The sequence below is a fragment of the Meles meles genome, chromosome 4 (genome assembly GCF_922984935.1).
Source record: "Meles meles chromosome 4, mMelMel3.1 paternal haplotype, whole genome shotgun sequence".
NCBI lineage: Eukaryota > Metazoa > Chordata > Mammalia > Carnivora > Mustelidae > Meles > Meles meles.
Window position 1 is genome coordinate 85,744,847 of NC_060069.1, and position 17,117 is coordinate 85,761,963.

The 17,117-nt window shown below is 40.3% G+C and overlaps 1 protein-coding gene across 4 annotated transcripts in view; it reads right to left on the bottom strand.

Annotated features, from left to right (window-relative positions):
* MED12L (mediator complex subunit 12L) overlaps positions 1 to 17,117 on the bottom strand; it is a 324,770-nt gene that overhangs the window by 225,798 nt on the left and 81,855 nt on the right. For all 4 annotated transcript variants that reach the window (XM_046002172.1, XM_046002171.1, XM_046002170.1 and 1 more), the window contains exons 12-13: positions 5,183 to 5,314; positions 1,734 to 1,860 (exon numbers count right to left, since the gene is read on the bottom strand). In XM_046002172.1, the coding sequence (XP_045858128.1) occupies positions 1,734 to 1,860; positions 5,183 to 5,314 (259 nt within the window). The remainder of the gene's footprint in view (positions 1 to 1,733; positions 1,861 to 5,182; positions 5,315 to 17,117) is intronic.

Sequence of the window (17,117 nt, forward strand, 5' to 3'; positions counted from 1 at the left end):
ATAAACACAAAGTTTCAGGTAAGGGGGGAAAAAAAAGGCAGAGCCAAACTGCTTTCCTCTGGTTTTACTACTAAGACAGCTTAAGACTGTTTTCACAGCTTGAGTGTCCATATATTTCTAAGGTATGTGTGTGTATCTTTCAGAGGACACTTCACAATAAAACAATTCAAAAGGTCCTTGAAAATACTAGTGCATGGGATCCACTAAAAAAAAAAAAAAAAAAAAAAAAAAAGAGGGAGGATGGAAGACACAGAGATGGAGCTCTGCAGTCTTTCCCAGTTGACAGCCAGTCTGTTCAACTCACGTTATGACTTTCAATACTGCATCTGCCCTCTGAAACTTTGCACCCTTGAGAGGTTAAAAAATGTTAAGAGCCACCTTTTGAGGCTTGGGCCCTGGTACCGTCCTGCTCACAAACACCAACAGAGACAAATAGATGGATCCAGGGAACATTAAGCTCCTTCCCTAACACTTAAGCCTTGGTGGTTGCTGCTGTCCGCCCAAGTCAGTGACACACAGTGTCTACATGGAGAAATAACACCGCTCCCTCTGACAGCAGGAAATGGGATCCAGAACAAGCAGAGGCAAACAGGAGGAGGAGCTTCCCAAAGAACAAACAGGAGTGAGGACAGGCTAAGGAACAGCAAGGGCAAATGTGTATCTGTCCCCTCCGGAAATGCAAGAGAAGTTGGAGCAGCTGACTTCCACTCCTGACCATCTATTTTCTACCCCCTAGGATCTCTTCTGTCCTGCATTTTTCTGCTTCCTCTTCCATGTTTCACAACAGCTGCCTACCTTGCCACCACCAGTGTGGCTCCAGCTCTGCCCCAGCCCAGAACAGCCACCAAGCCACTTAAAAAACCTCACTCCCAAGCACCATTCAACCCATTTAAGGGCCTTCTCAGAGGAATCGGAAGCAGTACTATTTCCCACTGCTCTCCCTCATTCTTCACAACAAACCTGTCCCTCCCGCCCCCTCCATGCATTTTCTCCCCTTTCTATCACTTTTCACTTTATGCCACCTTTCTGTTGTTTCAGCACTATCTACTTGAAAACTTGCCCTGATGCACTTTGTCACATGAAAGCCTCGGAATAAGATCAAGACGGCTAAGCACACATAAATAAGTCTTTCAAGTGTCAATTTACAGTATAAACCCACTGGGCTTAAAACACCCAAACCCTCTACTCCCCACAAACAATAGAAGAGACAGAAAAACGGGAGAATGAAAGAACATCCCAGAGAGTACAGGCAAGCAGCCAGCCACCTGCACAAACTGTTTCCTTACATCAAGGACCTGGTTATAAAGTACTTTGTTTGACTTTTCCTCCTTTTCTTATCAGCAGTTAGAAAATGAAAAAATTTTGAAAACAGTGCAAAAAGAGAAAATTCCTAATCACAATAGGGATTAGACAGTGAAACATCAGAGGACCTTAGCTCGCTCCTCTCCTTTGGTAAGAAAGAGCTAGAACGAGAAAACTAGAACACCAAATATTAGAGAATGAGGTGACTTATTTTTACATTTTTAAAACTCTGGAGATTTTGAAGTCTTTGCAGCTCACTTAATTTTAAAATTGCATAGGAATCTCCATTAAAAACGCAACAAAATTTTGATCAGTAAAATATACATTACATTCAGCACCAAGAACTCTTGATTAAGATGCAAGTAAGGAAGAAAAAGAAGAATTTGCTCCAATCTTTTATTTAGGATCTAGAAGCAAGGAACTTTACTTACATAATGAGGGGGCCTGTGTATCTAAAAATCTTAATAGAACATTCTGGAAAACAGGCAAACTAGATCCAGCAAGAGAGGCTGAAGAAATGGACTCTTTCTCATCCAATACCTCTGATTCGCCACATCTCTAAGATTAAAAATAAGCACAGTTAATTACAGATGGCAATGTAGCCTCAGTAGGTCATGAATTTGTTAGTTTTTTATTAACATTTAAATTCTCAGAAAAAAACATGCAAAATTAATTGAGATTTCTGTTCTTGAGGGCTATGCATCATAGGTAAATATAATTTCCGAAAGTTAGGGGAAGCTATCCCAGAACAACGCAAATGATTTCAAAGAACACCCTTAAAAAACATTATTCATGTAAATTATAAACTCTGCACCACATTATAACTGACCACTGAATATACAGCATAATATAATAAACTACTCATTATCCCTATGCAAAATTGCTAAAAATAATTTGAAGTTTTCTTCATTTTTAAATAGCTCGTGCTTAACTATATACTTCCCCTGAGAAATTTTTGGGCATGTTATTACTGAGTTTGACTTTTTTGTGTGTTTGTTCTTGCTAAGTTAGTGTACTTACAACTGTGTGCAAGGGGTATTGGGAAGTATGTTGTCAAATGAGAAAGTGAACATAATTCCTCTGATAAGATTCCTAAACTCCTCAGACTTCACCAATCAAGATCTCTTAGAACCTGTGGAATCTCCACAGTTCATGAAACACAGAACTAGAGAAGCTGCATTTAAGACAGTACTAGGAGACCAAACAAGAAACAATTCAAAAGCAATCAGAACCCTGGTCTCTATTCTTTCTCATATCCCTTTGCTCTTCCCATTTTTATTACTATTCTTTAATATTAATATATTATTACTTTAAGATATTAATTCCCTAGTCCATCCTCTCTTTACGAAGGTCAAATTTTGAAAATGGTGATGTTCAACAGCAATCAATTATCTTTAATACCTCTGAGAGAATATATTTTTTAGATGTGAATATTTACACTTATTAAAATAAAAAATTACAGGGAGCCTGGGTGGCTCAGTGGGTTAAAGCCTCTGCCTTCGGCTCAGGTCATGATCTCAGGGTCCTGGGATCAAGTCCCTCATCGGGCTCTCTGCTCAGTGGGGAGCGTGCTTCCCTCTCTCTCTCTCTGCCTACTTGTGATCTCTGTCAAACAAATAAATAAAATCTTAAAAATAAATAAATAAATAAATAATTACAAAGTCATCAGTGTGAGCCTCTTCCAAAAATGACTGTGTGTTTCTAGAACACACTGGAAGAAAGGATGTGCATGAGACACAACAACCCAGAAGGAGCAACTAAATTTGAGAAATTCAACTTTAGTTGCAAAGTTTAACCACTGCAATTCACAGTAGAATAGTCTATCTAGTCATAGAAAAAAAAAAAAATCAACGAAACATCTTTTTGAGACAAAACAACCCAGAAGGAGCAACTAAATTTGAGAAATTCAACTTTGTTTACTAAAGTTTAACCACTGCAATTCACAGTATAATAGTCTATCTATTCATAGAAAAAAAAATCAACGAAACATCTTTCCTAATCTGCACATTACAAAATGGGTCATGTGTTTCACACCTGGGATCTTCAAGCCCCAATTTGAACAATGTGATCCTTTTTATTTGGTGAATAGTACTTCCCCAACAGTTGGAGAGTGATGTCTGTGGATATTTTCTTCCTATTTCATTTTGTAAGAGCTTCACAGGAAAAGAGTATTATTAGTAAGAGAGAACCAGCTAAGTTTTCATCCATTCATACAACATTTTCTGAGCACCAGCTATGTACTGAATACTATTTTGGGTTCCAAAGACACAGCACTGAACAAGGTGGGCAAGGTCCCCGTTGTCAAGCTTATGTTCTAGAGGGTGGTAAGCAGGCATTAAACAATGAGCCAACAGGAGAGTAAACTAGAGAAAGAATGACTGAAGGGTGGGTGACAGAGGATCTTCCTGGGGAGGTAACCCATGCTGAGCTAGGAATGCTAGAAAGCCACACTGCCTAAACTAGCAATGGCAGAAAGGAACTGGCCATGGGAAGACTGGGGAGCAGTGTGCCACCCAGTAGGAACAGCAAGCCCCAGGTCCCAAGGCAGAAGCTCGTTTGGCGTGCTGGAGACCCAGGAGGGCCAAGGCCGTTACAGCTGTGACCCAGGGGAGAAATGGTGAGGCAGGAGGGAAAGGCAGGGCAGGGAGGCCCATACAAGGCTCTGTGGACACAGTAAGGAGCCATTAGGAGTCTGCATAAGGGGAAAACGTGATCTGCTTGCCGTTTGAAAAGATGGCTGTGGCTGCTGTGAGGAGCAAGGTGGCAGCGAGTGAGGGAGCAGAGAGCAGAGGGCCCTGCAGCAGTCTGGGTGAGGAGGAGACAGCAGGCCGCTCACACCACCCATAGCCTTTCTCCTGGCCAGCCCTCCCTATCTTATGGGCAGATAAGGGGGCTGGCTTAATAATTTTCCCTTCAACAAAAGCTAGAGTTTATCAAGCTAACTTTGTTTTTTCCCTTTTAATCCACTTCCAAGGGCCAGAATACAATCATAAAACTAATACAAATTGGTACCTATAATCTCAAAATCAGAACTACCTCAAGAAAATATTTCCAGGGTGCCTGGGTGGCTTAGGTGTTTAAGCGACTGCCTTCGGCTCAGGTCTCAGCTCAGGTCATGATCTCGGGGTCCTGGGATTGAGCCCCACATTGGACTCCCTGCTCACCGGGAAGCCTCCTTCTCTCTCTATCCTCCCCACCCCCACTTTCGTTCCCCCTTTCACTGTCAAATAAATCTCAAAGAAAAGAAAATATTTCCAGATTCACTATATTATGTAGCTTTAAAATTCAAAAAAGTTGTATACTATATACATTTCCGTGTGTGTGTGTGTGTGTGTGTGTGTGTTGTGTGTGTATTCATACGTATATATTACAAAACGTATATATGTGCCTGTGTGTCTCAACTTCATTTGGGAGAGGTCTTGGCTCTAAATCAGATGTTAGGGGCGCCTGGGTGGCTCAGTCTTTAGGTATCTGCCTTCAGCTCAGGTCGTGATCCCAGGGTCCTAGGATCAAGTCCCATGTCAGGCTCCCTGGCTCAGCAAGGAGCCTGCTTCTCCCTCTCCCTCTGTCATGCCCCTGCTCGTGCTCACTCTCGCTCTGTCAAATAAATAATCTCTTTTTAATAAATAAATCAGATGTTAAAGTTTTATTTTAAAAGATACAATTTTAAATTAGTCCAAAATATAAATTATCGGCTTTGTCAACTGAAAGTGATCCTATATGTGAATTTATGATTCTCCTTATATGAATTTGTATATTCTCCCTTTTTCCATGAAGACAGAAAAAAAAAAAAATAGCATATGGATAAGAAAAAGGAATCCTCTCCAAAACAGTTATTTTTAAACGATGGCGTTCCATCCCAAAAGAAAACTGAACGTACCTCTGCTTCAATTTCCGCCTGCCTCTTCTCCAGGAGCTTCGCCACAGCTATGGCCCTGTGCTTGCCCGACCGCTTGCAGCTCACCGCCCACTCACACAGCAGTGTCACCACGGCTTCGTCATTGGGGGCGACCTACAGTCAAGAGAAAGGGGGACCAGCCATGTCAAGTGAAGCATTCGCCCAATGATGGGAAGCAAGCAACAGACTTTGTAATGCTTTTAAAGCTTTCTTTAATTAAACTTTCTTATATTTTATTATAGTCATTCTAGAAAATGTTCCCAAATCCCTCTTAACTGAGTATAAAGAGCAACACTTAAGTGACAAGGAAGGAAATCACTTACTGGAACAGCTCACTCTGTGACAGTTTCAAGGGAATTAGAGTCTCCCATCTCCTTGTATATGTCTTTCATTTATACAGAATTATCATCCAGCCCCATTGATCCTCCAGAACTCAGCATCAAAAGCCAAGAGGAAAGGAAACTGAGCACTGAATATCCAGAAGAGCTGTCCCCAACCCCAAGCACTCACTCCACTGTTGGCCCCCTCGCACTCAGAGCCTCACTCACTACATAATCCGAACACGCCAGGTCAACAAGCCACCCACTCCAACAAGGGACAGAAAGAAACTGGAGGGGAGGCTGGAAAGCTGGCCAGACCCTCGCTGCATTAGAAACAACAAACAGGAGAAATGACAACCAAGCATCAGAAACAAAAATTAAAAGAAGACACAGCAGAGGACAGTATATCCTGGGTCTGCATGGGGCTCAGCACTGTTCCTGGAACTATGAGCTGTGGTTGCCATGGCCCAGAAATGGGTACCACAGACTGAAGATCAGAGGGGTCCAAGAAAGGTCACAGGAACCCAAGTGGCATGAATGTGGGACAGGTAGGCGGAGTTAGGTCAAAAGAGGAATCATCCCTTTATGTAAGCTCACCTTTCCTCTTAGAGGGTACAAGCCAAACAGTGTAACATCACCTGCCAGTTTTTAATATTTGTCCAGCTGTACAAACACTATGCCACAAGAACTGAAGAATCACAGTATTGGCTTTCATGTGAGAGGTCCTAAACATTTTAGAATCCACAAGCTCAATTAAGATTATAAGAGTTGTAAACACACTCCCAGGAAAAATAAGCAGACATTAACACATAAATCCAGCACAACTTTTCAGAAAGTTCATGGACTCTGAGAAGACACCCAAGAATCCCAGGGTAAGAATCCCTAATCAGTTGGGGTGCCTGGGTGGCTCAGTGGGTTAAAGCCTCTGCCTTCAGCTCAGGTCATGATCCCAGGATCCTGGGTTCGAGCCCTCCATCGGGCTCTCTGCTTGGCAGGGAGCCTGCTTCCTCCTCTCTGTCTGCCTCTCTGCCTGCTTGTGATCTCTGTCTGTCAAATAAATAAATAAAAATCTTTAAAAAAAAAAAAGAATCCCTAATCAGTTTATGGTACTCGCAAACAATTTAGATCATGAAAACCAGTTTATTCCAAGATTCTTAGTCATCCTACCCTAAATTTGGTTAAACACATGTTGACTCAAACAAAGAAATGTTATCTAGGGCAGATCTAGGGAAGATCTCAAAAGAATATCTGGATCTCTTAATTTAAATTAAGAGAAATAATTGAATTCAAATATGTAAAGATTGAACATAACATTTAAGAGAGAAAGAGACAAGAAGGAATGTTTGCCTGGGTTCAATCTAATCCAGAGAAAAGGAAAAACATAAAAAGTCAATTCAGTGAAGCACTACATGCGTTACATTTACATTACAGAGAACAAAAGGAGTTACCCTAAAAATACTACCATCAGTTTTTAATAAATTAATGTAGCCAGTAATGTGCATCATATCTGCATTTATAGTTTTTTGTATTTTCTTCTGCATCATTAAAATAAGATGAAAATAGGCTACAAAGGAATAAAGGAGTGACTCACTGAACTTAAGTAATGGGCTCTGTTTGACCTAAACATGCACAGAACAGCACATATGAGGGAAAACACTTCTTTTTAACACATCCAGATCAGGACCACAGGTTTGGAGTGATGTGCTAGAAAAGAAGCCCTAGGAAGGAGTCATTTCACTTCCAGAAGCACTTATTAAGGACCCATGCTAGGCACTGAGGGAAAAAAATGTAAAAGACCTGGCCCATTCTCTAAAAGTTCACCTTCTAGAAAGAAAAACATAAAAAACAACTAATCATAAAGCTACAAGACGTGCGGTGCCTGGCTGGCTCAGCTGGAGGAGTGTGGACTCTGGATCCTGGCATCGTTAAGTTCGAGCTCCATGATGGGTGTAGAGATTACTTAAATAAATAAATCAAATAAACAAACAAATAAAATAAACTTTAAAAAACATAAAAGCTACAAGACGTTTTGACCACATGGAGGAGAAAATAATTAAGTCCAACTGTCTGCACTTTCCGTATCTCATAGGCAATAAGCATCTGTCCGTCCCAGCTTACAGACACATCTGAGATCTTAAAGACAGGAGGGCCTGCAGTCTGCCTGCTACAGCTGTGGTCTCAATTTGTAATTATTAGGAAATAAGTGAATTAAGAAAACCCAAGGAAAATGTTGCTGAAAGATTATGTTTTTAAAATACAAAATTTTATTACAGAAATTTTCTTATATTAATTTCAATTACAGGCCCATAATCTATTTTCAACCAGTAAATACTTCCCAATACTGGCCAGATTCAAACAGTGCAAAGCCTACTCTTTTGGACTATCAGATGGACTACCAAATAACGCCAAGCCATCCTTAGGATATTGGAGTGGCGGGGATGGAGGGATACATAGGTTCTGTATCTAGTTTAAAAGAAACAGTAAGATATTACAAAAGATGCTTTATTGCTAACTTCTCAGAAAATCATACTGAAAATCAGGTCACCTGATACCAACTTTGAAGCAAACAGCCCCTGCAATATGAATAATTACATTTATGTATTTGGGTCATAATGTACTTTATTAGTTCATTATTATTGAAAAATTGTCTATTAGTTATAAAATGCTTTTATAATTTCAGCATATTTTTCAAGATAATTTTTCAATGAAAACTCCCCCTCTGACCCCTACTAATTACCACAAAGTTTTGATTCACATTTTAAGCTATGTTTACCAAGAGGCCTCCTCTAGATTCCATTACCAAAAACAAGGATATTCTGCTTTTTTCACTCTAGTCCCAGTTCTAGGGTATAACCAATCAGACACGTTTAGTGCACATGCACACAAACGCTCATGGCTTACACTCCCCACATGCAGATCCTTGTGCCCCTCCCCCACTACTTTGCATCAGTCAACTTTTGGAAAATTAGAGGATTGCTCCCATTTGCCTATGAGATGCTTTCTTACAAATTAATTCAAATAACTGCCAACAGGACATCATAATTTTAAATATGTAAATTGAAGTACATTCTCACTCTATAAACAAATTTCTAAGAATATTAAGCTCCACTTCTTTAAAACAATAATTATTTGTTAAGTGAAATTTAGTAAATATGATTTTAACATATAAAAACTTCAAGGCAAAAAAAAAATTTTTTTAAGATTTTATTTATTTCTTTGACAGAGAGAGACACAGGGAGAGAGGGAACACAGGCAGAGGGAGTGGAAGAGGGAGAAGCAGGCTTCCTGCAGAGCAGGTAGCCTGATATAGGGCTGGATCCCAGGACCCTGGGATTATGACCTGAGCTGAAGGCAGATGCTTAACAGCTGAACCACCCAGGCGCCACTCAAGGCAAAAATTTGAGGAAATTTAGGAGTTCAAGATAAAGGGGCGCCTGGGAGGCTCAGATGGTTAAGTATCAGGTCATAATCCTGGGATCCTAGGATTGAGTCCCGCCATCAAAATCCCTGCTCAGTGGGGAGCCAGCTTCTCTCTCTGCCTCTCTCTCTCTGTGTCTCTCATGAATAAATAAAATCTTAAAAAAAAAAAAAAGTTTGAGATATAAACTACGGTCCCTCTCTTCAACAAGATGGCAATTAAGTGGGACAGACATACATGTATACAAATAATTTGGAAATGAAGGAAATGAAATGAAAAGGAAAAAAATGGGAAATGAAGATTATCTCAGAGTCAACATTTAAAAGGAGTTGAGAGAGAAAACTGAAGGGAACTACTAGATGCTTTCTTTCAGAAAGTGGCTTTTTGGGAAAAATCTTGAAGAATGAGTTAAATTTCAAGAGAGAGATGAATAAAAGGAGAAACAAGTATGTGGGAGATAGAATAACACCCCCAAACCCAAAGATGTCCACATGCTAAAGCCAGAACATGTGAATACATTACCTTAAATGACAAAAGGGACATTGTGGCTGTGATTAAGTTCAGGATGTCAAGAGGGGAGAATTATTCCAGATTATTGGGTGGAACCAACATAAGCATAGCAGTGGTTGTGAGGCAAAGAGATGTGACAAGAGAAGCAGGAGCCAGGGTCAGAGACTAGAAGATGCTGTCCTGATGACTTTGGAGAAGGAGCAAGGGGACACAAGCTAAGGAATGCAGGTGGCTTGTAGAAGCTGGGAAACACAAGGAAACAGATTCTCCCATACAGTCTCCCTAAGAATGCAGCCCAAATGACACCATGATTAGAGCCCAGTAAGACCATAACCTCCAAAACTGCAAGAGAAAAAAATGTGTGTTATCTTAAGCCACTAAATTTCTGCTTACTTGCTATGGCAGCAATAGGAAATTACTTCAAAGAAATTTTAAACAAGCACCTAAAAAGTGGCAAATGGGACACCTGGGTGGATAAGTTGGTTGGGTGTCTGCCTTCAGCTCAGTCATGATCCCAGGGTCCTGGGATCGAGCCCCTCATCTGGCTCTCTGCTCAGCAGGGAGCCTGCTTCTCCCTCTGCCTCTATCTCTTCCCTTCTGCTCATGCTCTCTAAAAAATGAAATCTTTAAAATATCTATATTTTCATATCATTTGTTCTAATAATTCAATCTCTAAAGATATAACCCAAGGAAATTATCTTAAAGTAAGAAGATAAGAGTACTCAAGTTATCAGTGAAGCATGATACTAAAACACTCTTCCTCTTCTAGCCTCCAGAAATTGACAGATTCCCTCTGAAATTTGAAAGATGCTCTTAATGGATCAAATCAGAGGAAAGACGGTGAACTCACAGGGAGAGAGAACGTCTTTATGGATGGTTCACAGGCAAGAGCATTTGTCTTCAACAGTGAACTATGGGCATTTTTGTAGTGTTTAATTTTTCTATTTTTCTGCAGACAAATGGTGATATTTCAGTATCTAATTAAAGATGTGTAAAATAAGGAAGGCAGCCTGGAGGGTCCTGCCACTGAACCAAGGAAAAGGGGAAGTCAAAGATGCGTGATTACTAGTAAGGCTCAAGTCCCCTCCAACAGCATTTTCCCCGCTTAGACAAGTCAGCTCCCTGCCAGCCTACCATTTCTCCCTCCTTCCAGAAGCAGCACCCCTACTTCTCCTAGGGATACTGCTCCTCCTGTTCCAGGGGATTCACAGAGGGGTATCCATCCTCTTAGCTTTACTGCCAAATTCTGGATTGGGTTCTCCCACGAGCAATGATGACTTTAGGCAAATCTTTGATCACACACACACACACACACATCACTCTGTCAGGAACTCATCAGTTGTGCTACTCTATGCTCAATCTTGTAAAACATTTGGGATACTAAGAGACGACCCCTGACCAGATGAAACTTTCTATTCTGATCAAAAATATTTTTCAGGATACATTTTCTGTCATATGTTTGCTTATTCTAGCCATTACTAAAATCTTAGCATTTATTAACTGACAAAAACAGACAGAACAAAAATTAAAAGTTGAAACTTCCTGACCTTTTCAATCATTTTTTTTAAAGATTTATTTATTTGAGAGCATGAGCAGCATATGCATGTGTAAGTGAGAGAAGGGGCAGAGGGAGAGGGAGAGAATCCCAAGCAGATTCTGCGCTGAGTGCAAGCCCATGTGGGGCTTGATCTCAGGACCCTGAGATGATGACATGAGCCAAAATCAAAAGTCAGATATTTAACCAACTGAGCCACCCAGATGCTCCTCTTTTCAGTCATTTTTAATGAAAATTTAAAACATAAAATTACTTAGTATGGACTTATAATCACCCTTAAAAATAACGAATAAAGTTATCTTGGCAAATTTACAGGTGGTAATAAAGATAGTTAACATTTATTGAGTGCTTACTCAATTTATAGTCTGACATTGCAATAAATGTGTTTCAGGAATTATTTCTTTTAATCTTTACTACCTATGAGCTATTTATCATTGCCATTTTACAATTAAGGAACCCTAGGCATAGAGATGTTAAATACCTTGTCCAAGATCACTCAGCTAATTAATAAAACTCTTGCTATAGCATAAATCTCGGGATACGAACTAAGTAAGTACAACAACGCTGTGTTTTCAAAAGAACCTGGGAAGGTAGTGTTGACCCTCCTCCTAGAGTACACAATGGCCTTTGTGTGAGCTCCAAGCTTCTCCCGGCTCTTCTGCCTCCACTCCCGATGCTTACGACATCGGAGTGTTCTGCTCTTTTGCACAGAATATTACTTCCATGTAACAGGCATCTTTCACAATGTGGCTTCACTATTATCAGAACTCCAGCTATTGGTTTCAAATAATCCATGAGGACATGGAGACATGCCACTGAGAGCAACTAAAGAAAGTCCTTTATCATCTCAAATACTGTAAAGGAGAGCTGGAGTCTTGAGGAGCAGTAACAGGCAGCTTTTCATACTGGTACTTCTTCATAATAAATAGTAAGACTTTAATAGTCCACCGCATGCACCCTGAGTCCACAACTCCATAGAGGCGACAAGGAAAGAGAAGAATGAAAGAGACAGACAGAGAGAAACTGAGCCGTGGCACATAAAATTAAGGCCAGAGAAAAAGAGCCAAACCAGGGGGCCAAGAATCTGAATTCTAGCCATGGCATAAATTAAAACATGTAATCATGGCAGTAATAGTAACAACACTTCTAAATTTCTAGCCACAGGTAGTAGCAGAAGTAATGACTGAAAATATCAAGCAGACACTGGGTGTTTCACACACATCATCTCTAATCTCAAGAAATGCTGCAGTAGGTCTTCCTATTACCATTTGACGGATAGGAAAACTGAGGTTCAGAGGTTAAGATGGCCAAGGGCACAGAGATATCAAGAGGCGAACTAGGAGACCTAATTCCTAACTCCAAAGCCCATTCTTTCTGCTGCTCCCATCATCACTGAATCAAGATCCCTAGAAGCACAAGGAGCATCACTGTTACATGGAAATCTCTCAAGTAGCTCCCACACATGCGTGCACACACGCACACACGCGCAAACACACACACACACCAGGAAACCTGCTGCTAAGCCACATTCCAACCAGCCACTGCCACCCACTGTTACAGCTGGACTTCTACCCCTTGAGGAACGTGCCAGACTTATAATCAAATGGATGTGCAGAAAATGAATTTCCAAGGAATTCGTTCCTCTTCTATCACTTGCTAGATCACACACTCATATAAGTCAAGGGTTTGTCTTTTTCATGGCTTTATTTTCAGCCATCTACCACAGTGTCTGGCACACAATAGATATTCTTCAGCATAGAGTAAAAGCAACACTGTATTACTTGAAACCAAAAGCAAAACCAAGGAAAGATGCGGGGCAGACAATGGTGGGAGGAGTTTACATTTCATTCCCCTCCCCCAAAATACACATTGCATTTACTTAATATAAAACAGTATCTGGCAATCTAACAGCTAATTAAGTACTAAGTACTCGATGTATTCTCATTCCTAATTTAATGAGTCAAGAATGCTGGTCCGAACACTATTACTAAGAATCATTCTGAAGGATCTAGCCAATGGGAAAAAGAAATAGATACTTGAAAGGATATGGTAACATTACTAGAGTTTACATAAAATGATTATCTTCCTCCACCAACCCAGAGAACTAGAAGACTTTATTAGAATAAAAGAGCTGAACATCTTAAGTAGAAGAAAAATAAGCAAAAAGTGATGGACAACAGTAAGCAGAGAGAAGAAAATCCTGCAGAGTGTTTTGTAGAATGTAATCCATTTATGTCCTCCAACCTGTTAAGTGTCCATATATATGTATATAAACACCCAGGAAAATATCGAAAGGAAATGTTCCAAAATGAACAATGGTTACTGCTCATGTATATAAGGAGTGTTTGCTTTACAGTATGCCCCGTTCTGATGCTTTCACTACAATGCTATGGGTCTTCAGCAAATGAGGCCTGAAGGTTAAATAACTCGTTAAATGTCTCAAAGCTACAAGGTCACTGACGGAAGAGTCAAATCCACGCTACATGCTCCACAGGAGGAGCTCATATGCTAACATGCTCCCCTTCAGGCAGAAGAGTGGGAGAGGGTCCAAGTTGTGGGCTGAAGGGCACTTCATGATATCAGATGCACCCTACGTGCATAAAAGTCACAGGACAGGGGGGCCTGGGTGGCTCAGTGGATTAAGCCGCTGCCTTCGGCTCGAGTCATGATCTCAGGGTCCTGGGATCGAGCCCCGTATTGGGCTCTCTGCTCTGCAGGGAGCCTGCTTCTTCCTCTCTCTCTGCCTGCTTCTCTGCCTACTTGTGATCTCTGCCTGTCAAATAAATAAATAAAATCTTTATTTAAAAAAAAAAGTCACAAGACACCTGAAACTAATAACACTATAATTCATACTGCATTGTATTGTAATAACTAGTACTTCAACAAATATTTAAAAAAAAACACAAGGCAAGAAAAAATAATTGCTGTAATGAGAACAAAAAAGGCAACAAATGGACACAAAATTCAAAAATCAACAAGGCTCTTCAAACAACAGCATTTTTAATTTAGCCTCATGAACTCTGGACACACCCATGGTGGCAAACTACTAAAATCATTGTTAACTCTGTTGCAAATAAACATCATTAGGGTCCCATCTACATCTATAATAAAGGTACCCCAAATGTGGACGCCCTCATCATCAGGAAGATCTGTCACATTTTTCTTTCCTAGAAATAGTGGGCTTAAACTTGATAGACTAAGGCTAATTGAGTTCTTATTCATTCACTCAATAACTAACAGTCTATAAAAACTAACCACATGTCTTCTGTAACAAAGAAAGAAGGGAAAATAATTGACAACTACATCTGAAAGTCAGGCTTCCTCTAGAAATTAGAACATACTTGATGAGATTGTTTGCTATTTTAAGAACTTTGTTAGTATGTTACGTATATTACAAAATAATACCACAAAAGGAAATGGGAAGGGGTGCCTGGGTGTCTCAGTGGGTTAAAGCCTCTGCCTTCAGCTCAGGTCATGATCTCAGGATCCCAGGATTGAGCCCCGCATCGGGCTCTCTGCTCGGCAGGGAACCCGCTTCTCCCTCTCTCTCTCCGCCTGCCTCTCTGCCTACTTGTGATCTCTGTCCAATAAATAAATAAAACCTTTAAAAAAAACAAAAAAAGTTTAAAAAAAGGGGGGGGGGAATGGGAAATACCAATGACTCATTACCATAAGCAACAGCAAACTAAAAGAACTTGAGATCAGATACTGAATAAAGCTCTTCAATAGCTTTATAATCTGAGACTAATGGGACATGTTTATAAATGTAATTAATCATGCCTAGTCAACATTAAACGAAATGGTCATATCTGGATTAAAAAGTCTCATGATAGCACCAATAAATGACAAGGGAGAATATGTAGAGCAGTATTATTAGCAAGTTATATGGTTTGCAACCTAAGGCACATTACAGAGATCTGGATGAATTTCAAGAGTTGCATTAAGTTAAAACGTGGTCTAAACTGCTAACAGAATATAAGCCTGTTGCACAAGATCATAAATAGCACTTAACACACAGAATCACTATGAAGAGCATAAGACTAAGACTGTTAACCACAAACCCAGAAGACATATTTACATATAAATAGTATGCACATGTGAAAAATCTTCCTAAATATGAATGGCTGATTCCCAATGTACATTTTCTTTTTTTTTTTTTAAGATTTTATTTATTTATTTGACAGAGAGATAGATCACAAGTAGGCAGAGAGGCAAGCAGAGAGAGAGGGAAGCAGGCTCCCTGCTGGGCAGAGAGCCTGATTCAGAACTCAATCCCAGAACCCTGGGATCATGACCTGAGCTGAAGGCAGAGGTTTTAACCCACTGAGTCACCCAGGTGCCCCCAAAGATTTGGGATTTTCTAACTTAAATATTGTTTACTACGGTGAAATTGTTATGCCTTTTAAAAAGAGATTATTCCTACAAATAAATATGCAAATATTAACATGGAAACTGTGGTAACTATAAAGATTTTTCCCTCCTTTTTCCAAAATTACATCTGACACTTGTTTGTTCCACTACAGTTACCTGAGATAAATGATTTATTAGAGAAGTGGGACAAGGAATAGAATGTACTAGTCAAGAGCTGGATTCTAAGGGTGCCTGGGTGGCTCAGTCGGTTGAGAGCCCAGCTCTTGATCTCAGGGTCATGAGTTCAAGGCCCCCATATTGGGCTCCTCACTGGATGTGGAGCCTACTTAAAAATATTTTTTTTTCTTAATAAAAAAATGTTTAAAAAAAAAAAAAAAAAGAATTGGGTTCTAGAACCATTTAAGATTCTAATCCCGGGGCGCCTGGGTGGCTCAGTGGGTTAAGCCGCTGCCTTCAGCTCAGGTCATGGTCTCGGGGTCCTGGGATCAAGTCCCACATCGGGTTCTCTGCTCAGCGGAGAGCCTGCTTTCCTTCCTCTCTCTCTTCCTGCCTCTCTTGTGATTTCTCTCTGTCAAATAAATAAATCTTTAAAAAAAAAAAAAAAAAAAAAAAGATTCTAATCCCTATTTTCCCACCAGTGAGTTGGGTATGAGCTTGGACAACTGACTCATCTTCTCTACACCTCAGTTTCTTCATCTGAAAGGAGATAAAGAAAAAAAAAATGTTTAAACATGTTTCTCACTGGCCAGGGAAAAATTAAATCAGATGACATAACACATAATGGGGCCTAGTGCTCAAGATGTACTTTAAAAAGGCAGAAGAAAAAAGACTTGCATCACATGCTCAAAAACAATCTAAGAGGCCCACCACAATCTAAGTGGATTCATGACTGACCCTTACAATTACAGCAATGTCTAAATGTCTGGACATGCCATCCCCGCCCCCAACCATGTTAACATAATCACCCTCTCACAACAAATTTACTTGAAGAAAGAAGAAAATGGTAGCCATAAGAGGCTGGCACCACCCTCCCCTTCAGACACCCAATAGGAAACCATGTGACTTCTCCAGTACCGCATGCTCTGGCAGGGCTGTGATCAGCACCAACAATTCTAAAACTCAGCCCACACATCTCAACAGAAAGCCATCCAGGTGTGTTTCTTTGTTTGCTTGACCTCTGCCTCATTTAACTTTGTTATCTTGAGTCTTAATTTTTAAAAGTGACTTTTTCTTAAACATTAAAAAACAACAACAATAACATCAACCCAAAATACCCTGGAACACTGGAGCATGATCTCTTTCACTACATGGGAGCACTGCAGCCGCGTCCCCCGGGGTGGGCCAGTCTCACCCGATGGCTTCCCTACTGAGGGGAAATCTTTGTGAACACCAAAGAATGTAAAAAGCCTGACAGATCCTGGCTATGCATTTGAGATTAATGGTCTGTGTTATGGGTGTGTATGTGTGTGTGTGTGTGTGTGTGTGTGTGTCCACAATAGTCCCCAGGGACCCTTAGGACCATATTCCTTCCATGTCTCTAGAGTTTAACTGCCTCCCTAAATATTTCAGTTATAATAGTAGGTAGTGTTTACGGAGTATTTCTTTACTCACTAGGCACTATACACACTTGAATGTATTCTCGATATTGTTCCAGGTCATTTTCATATCACCAGGAGGCAGAAATCCCATTTTACAGGTGGGAAAATTGAGACTCATGAAGAGTAGGTGAATTATACATAATGT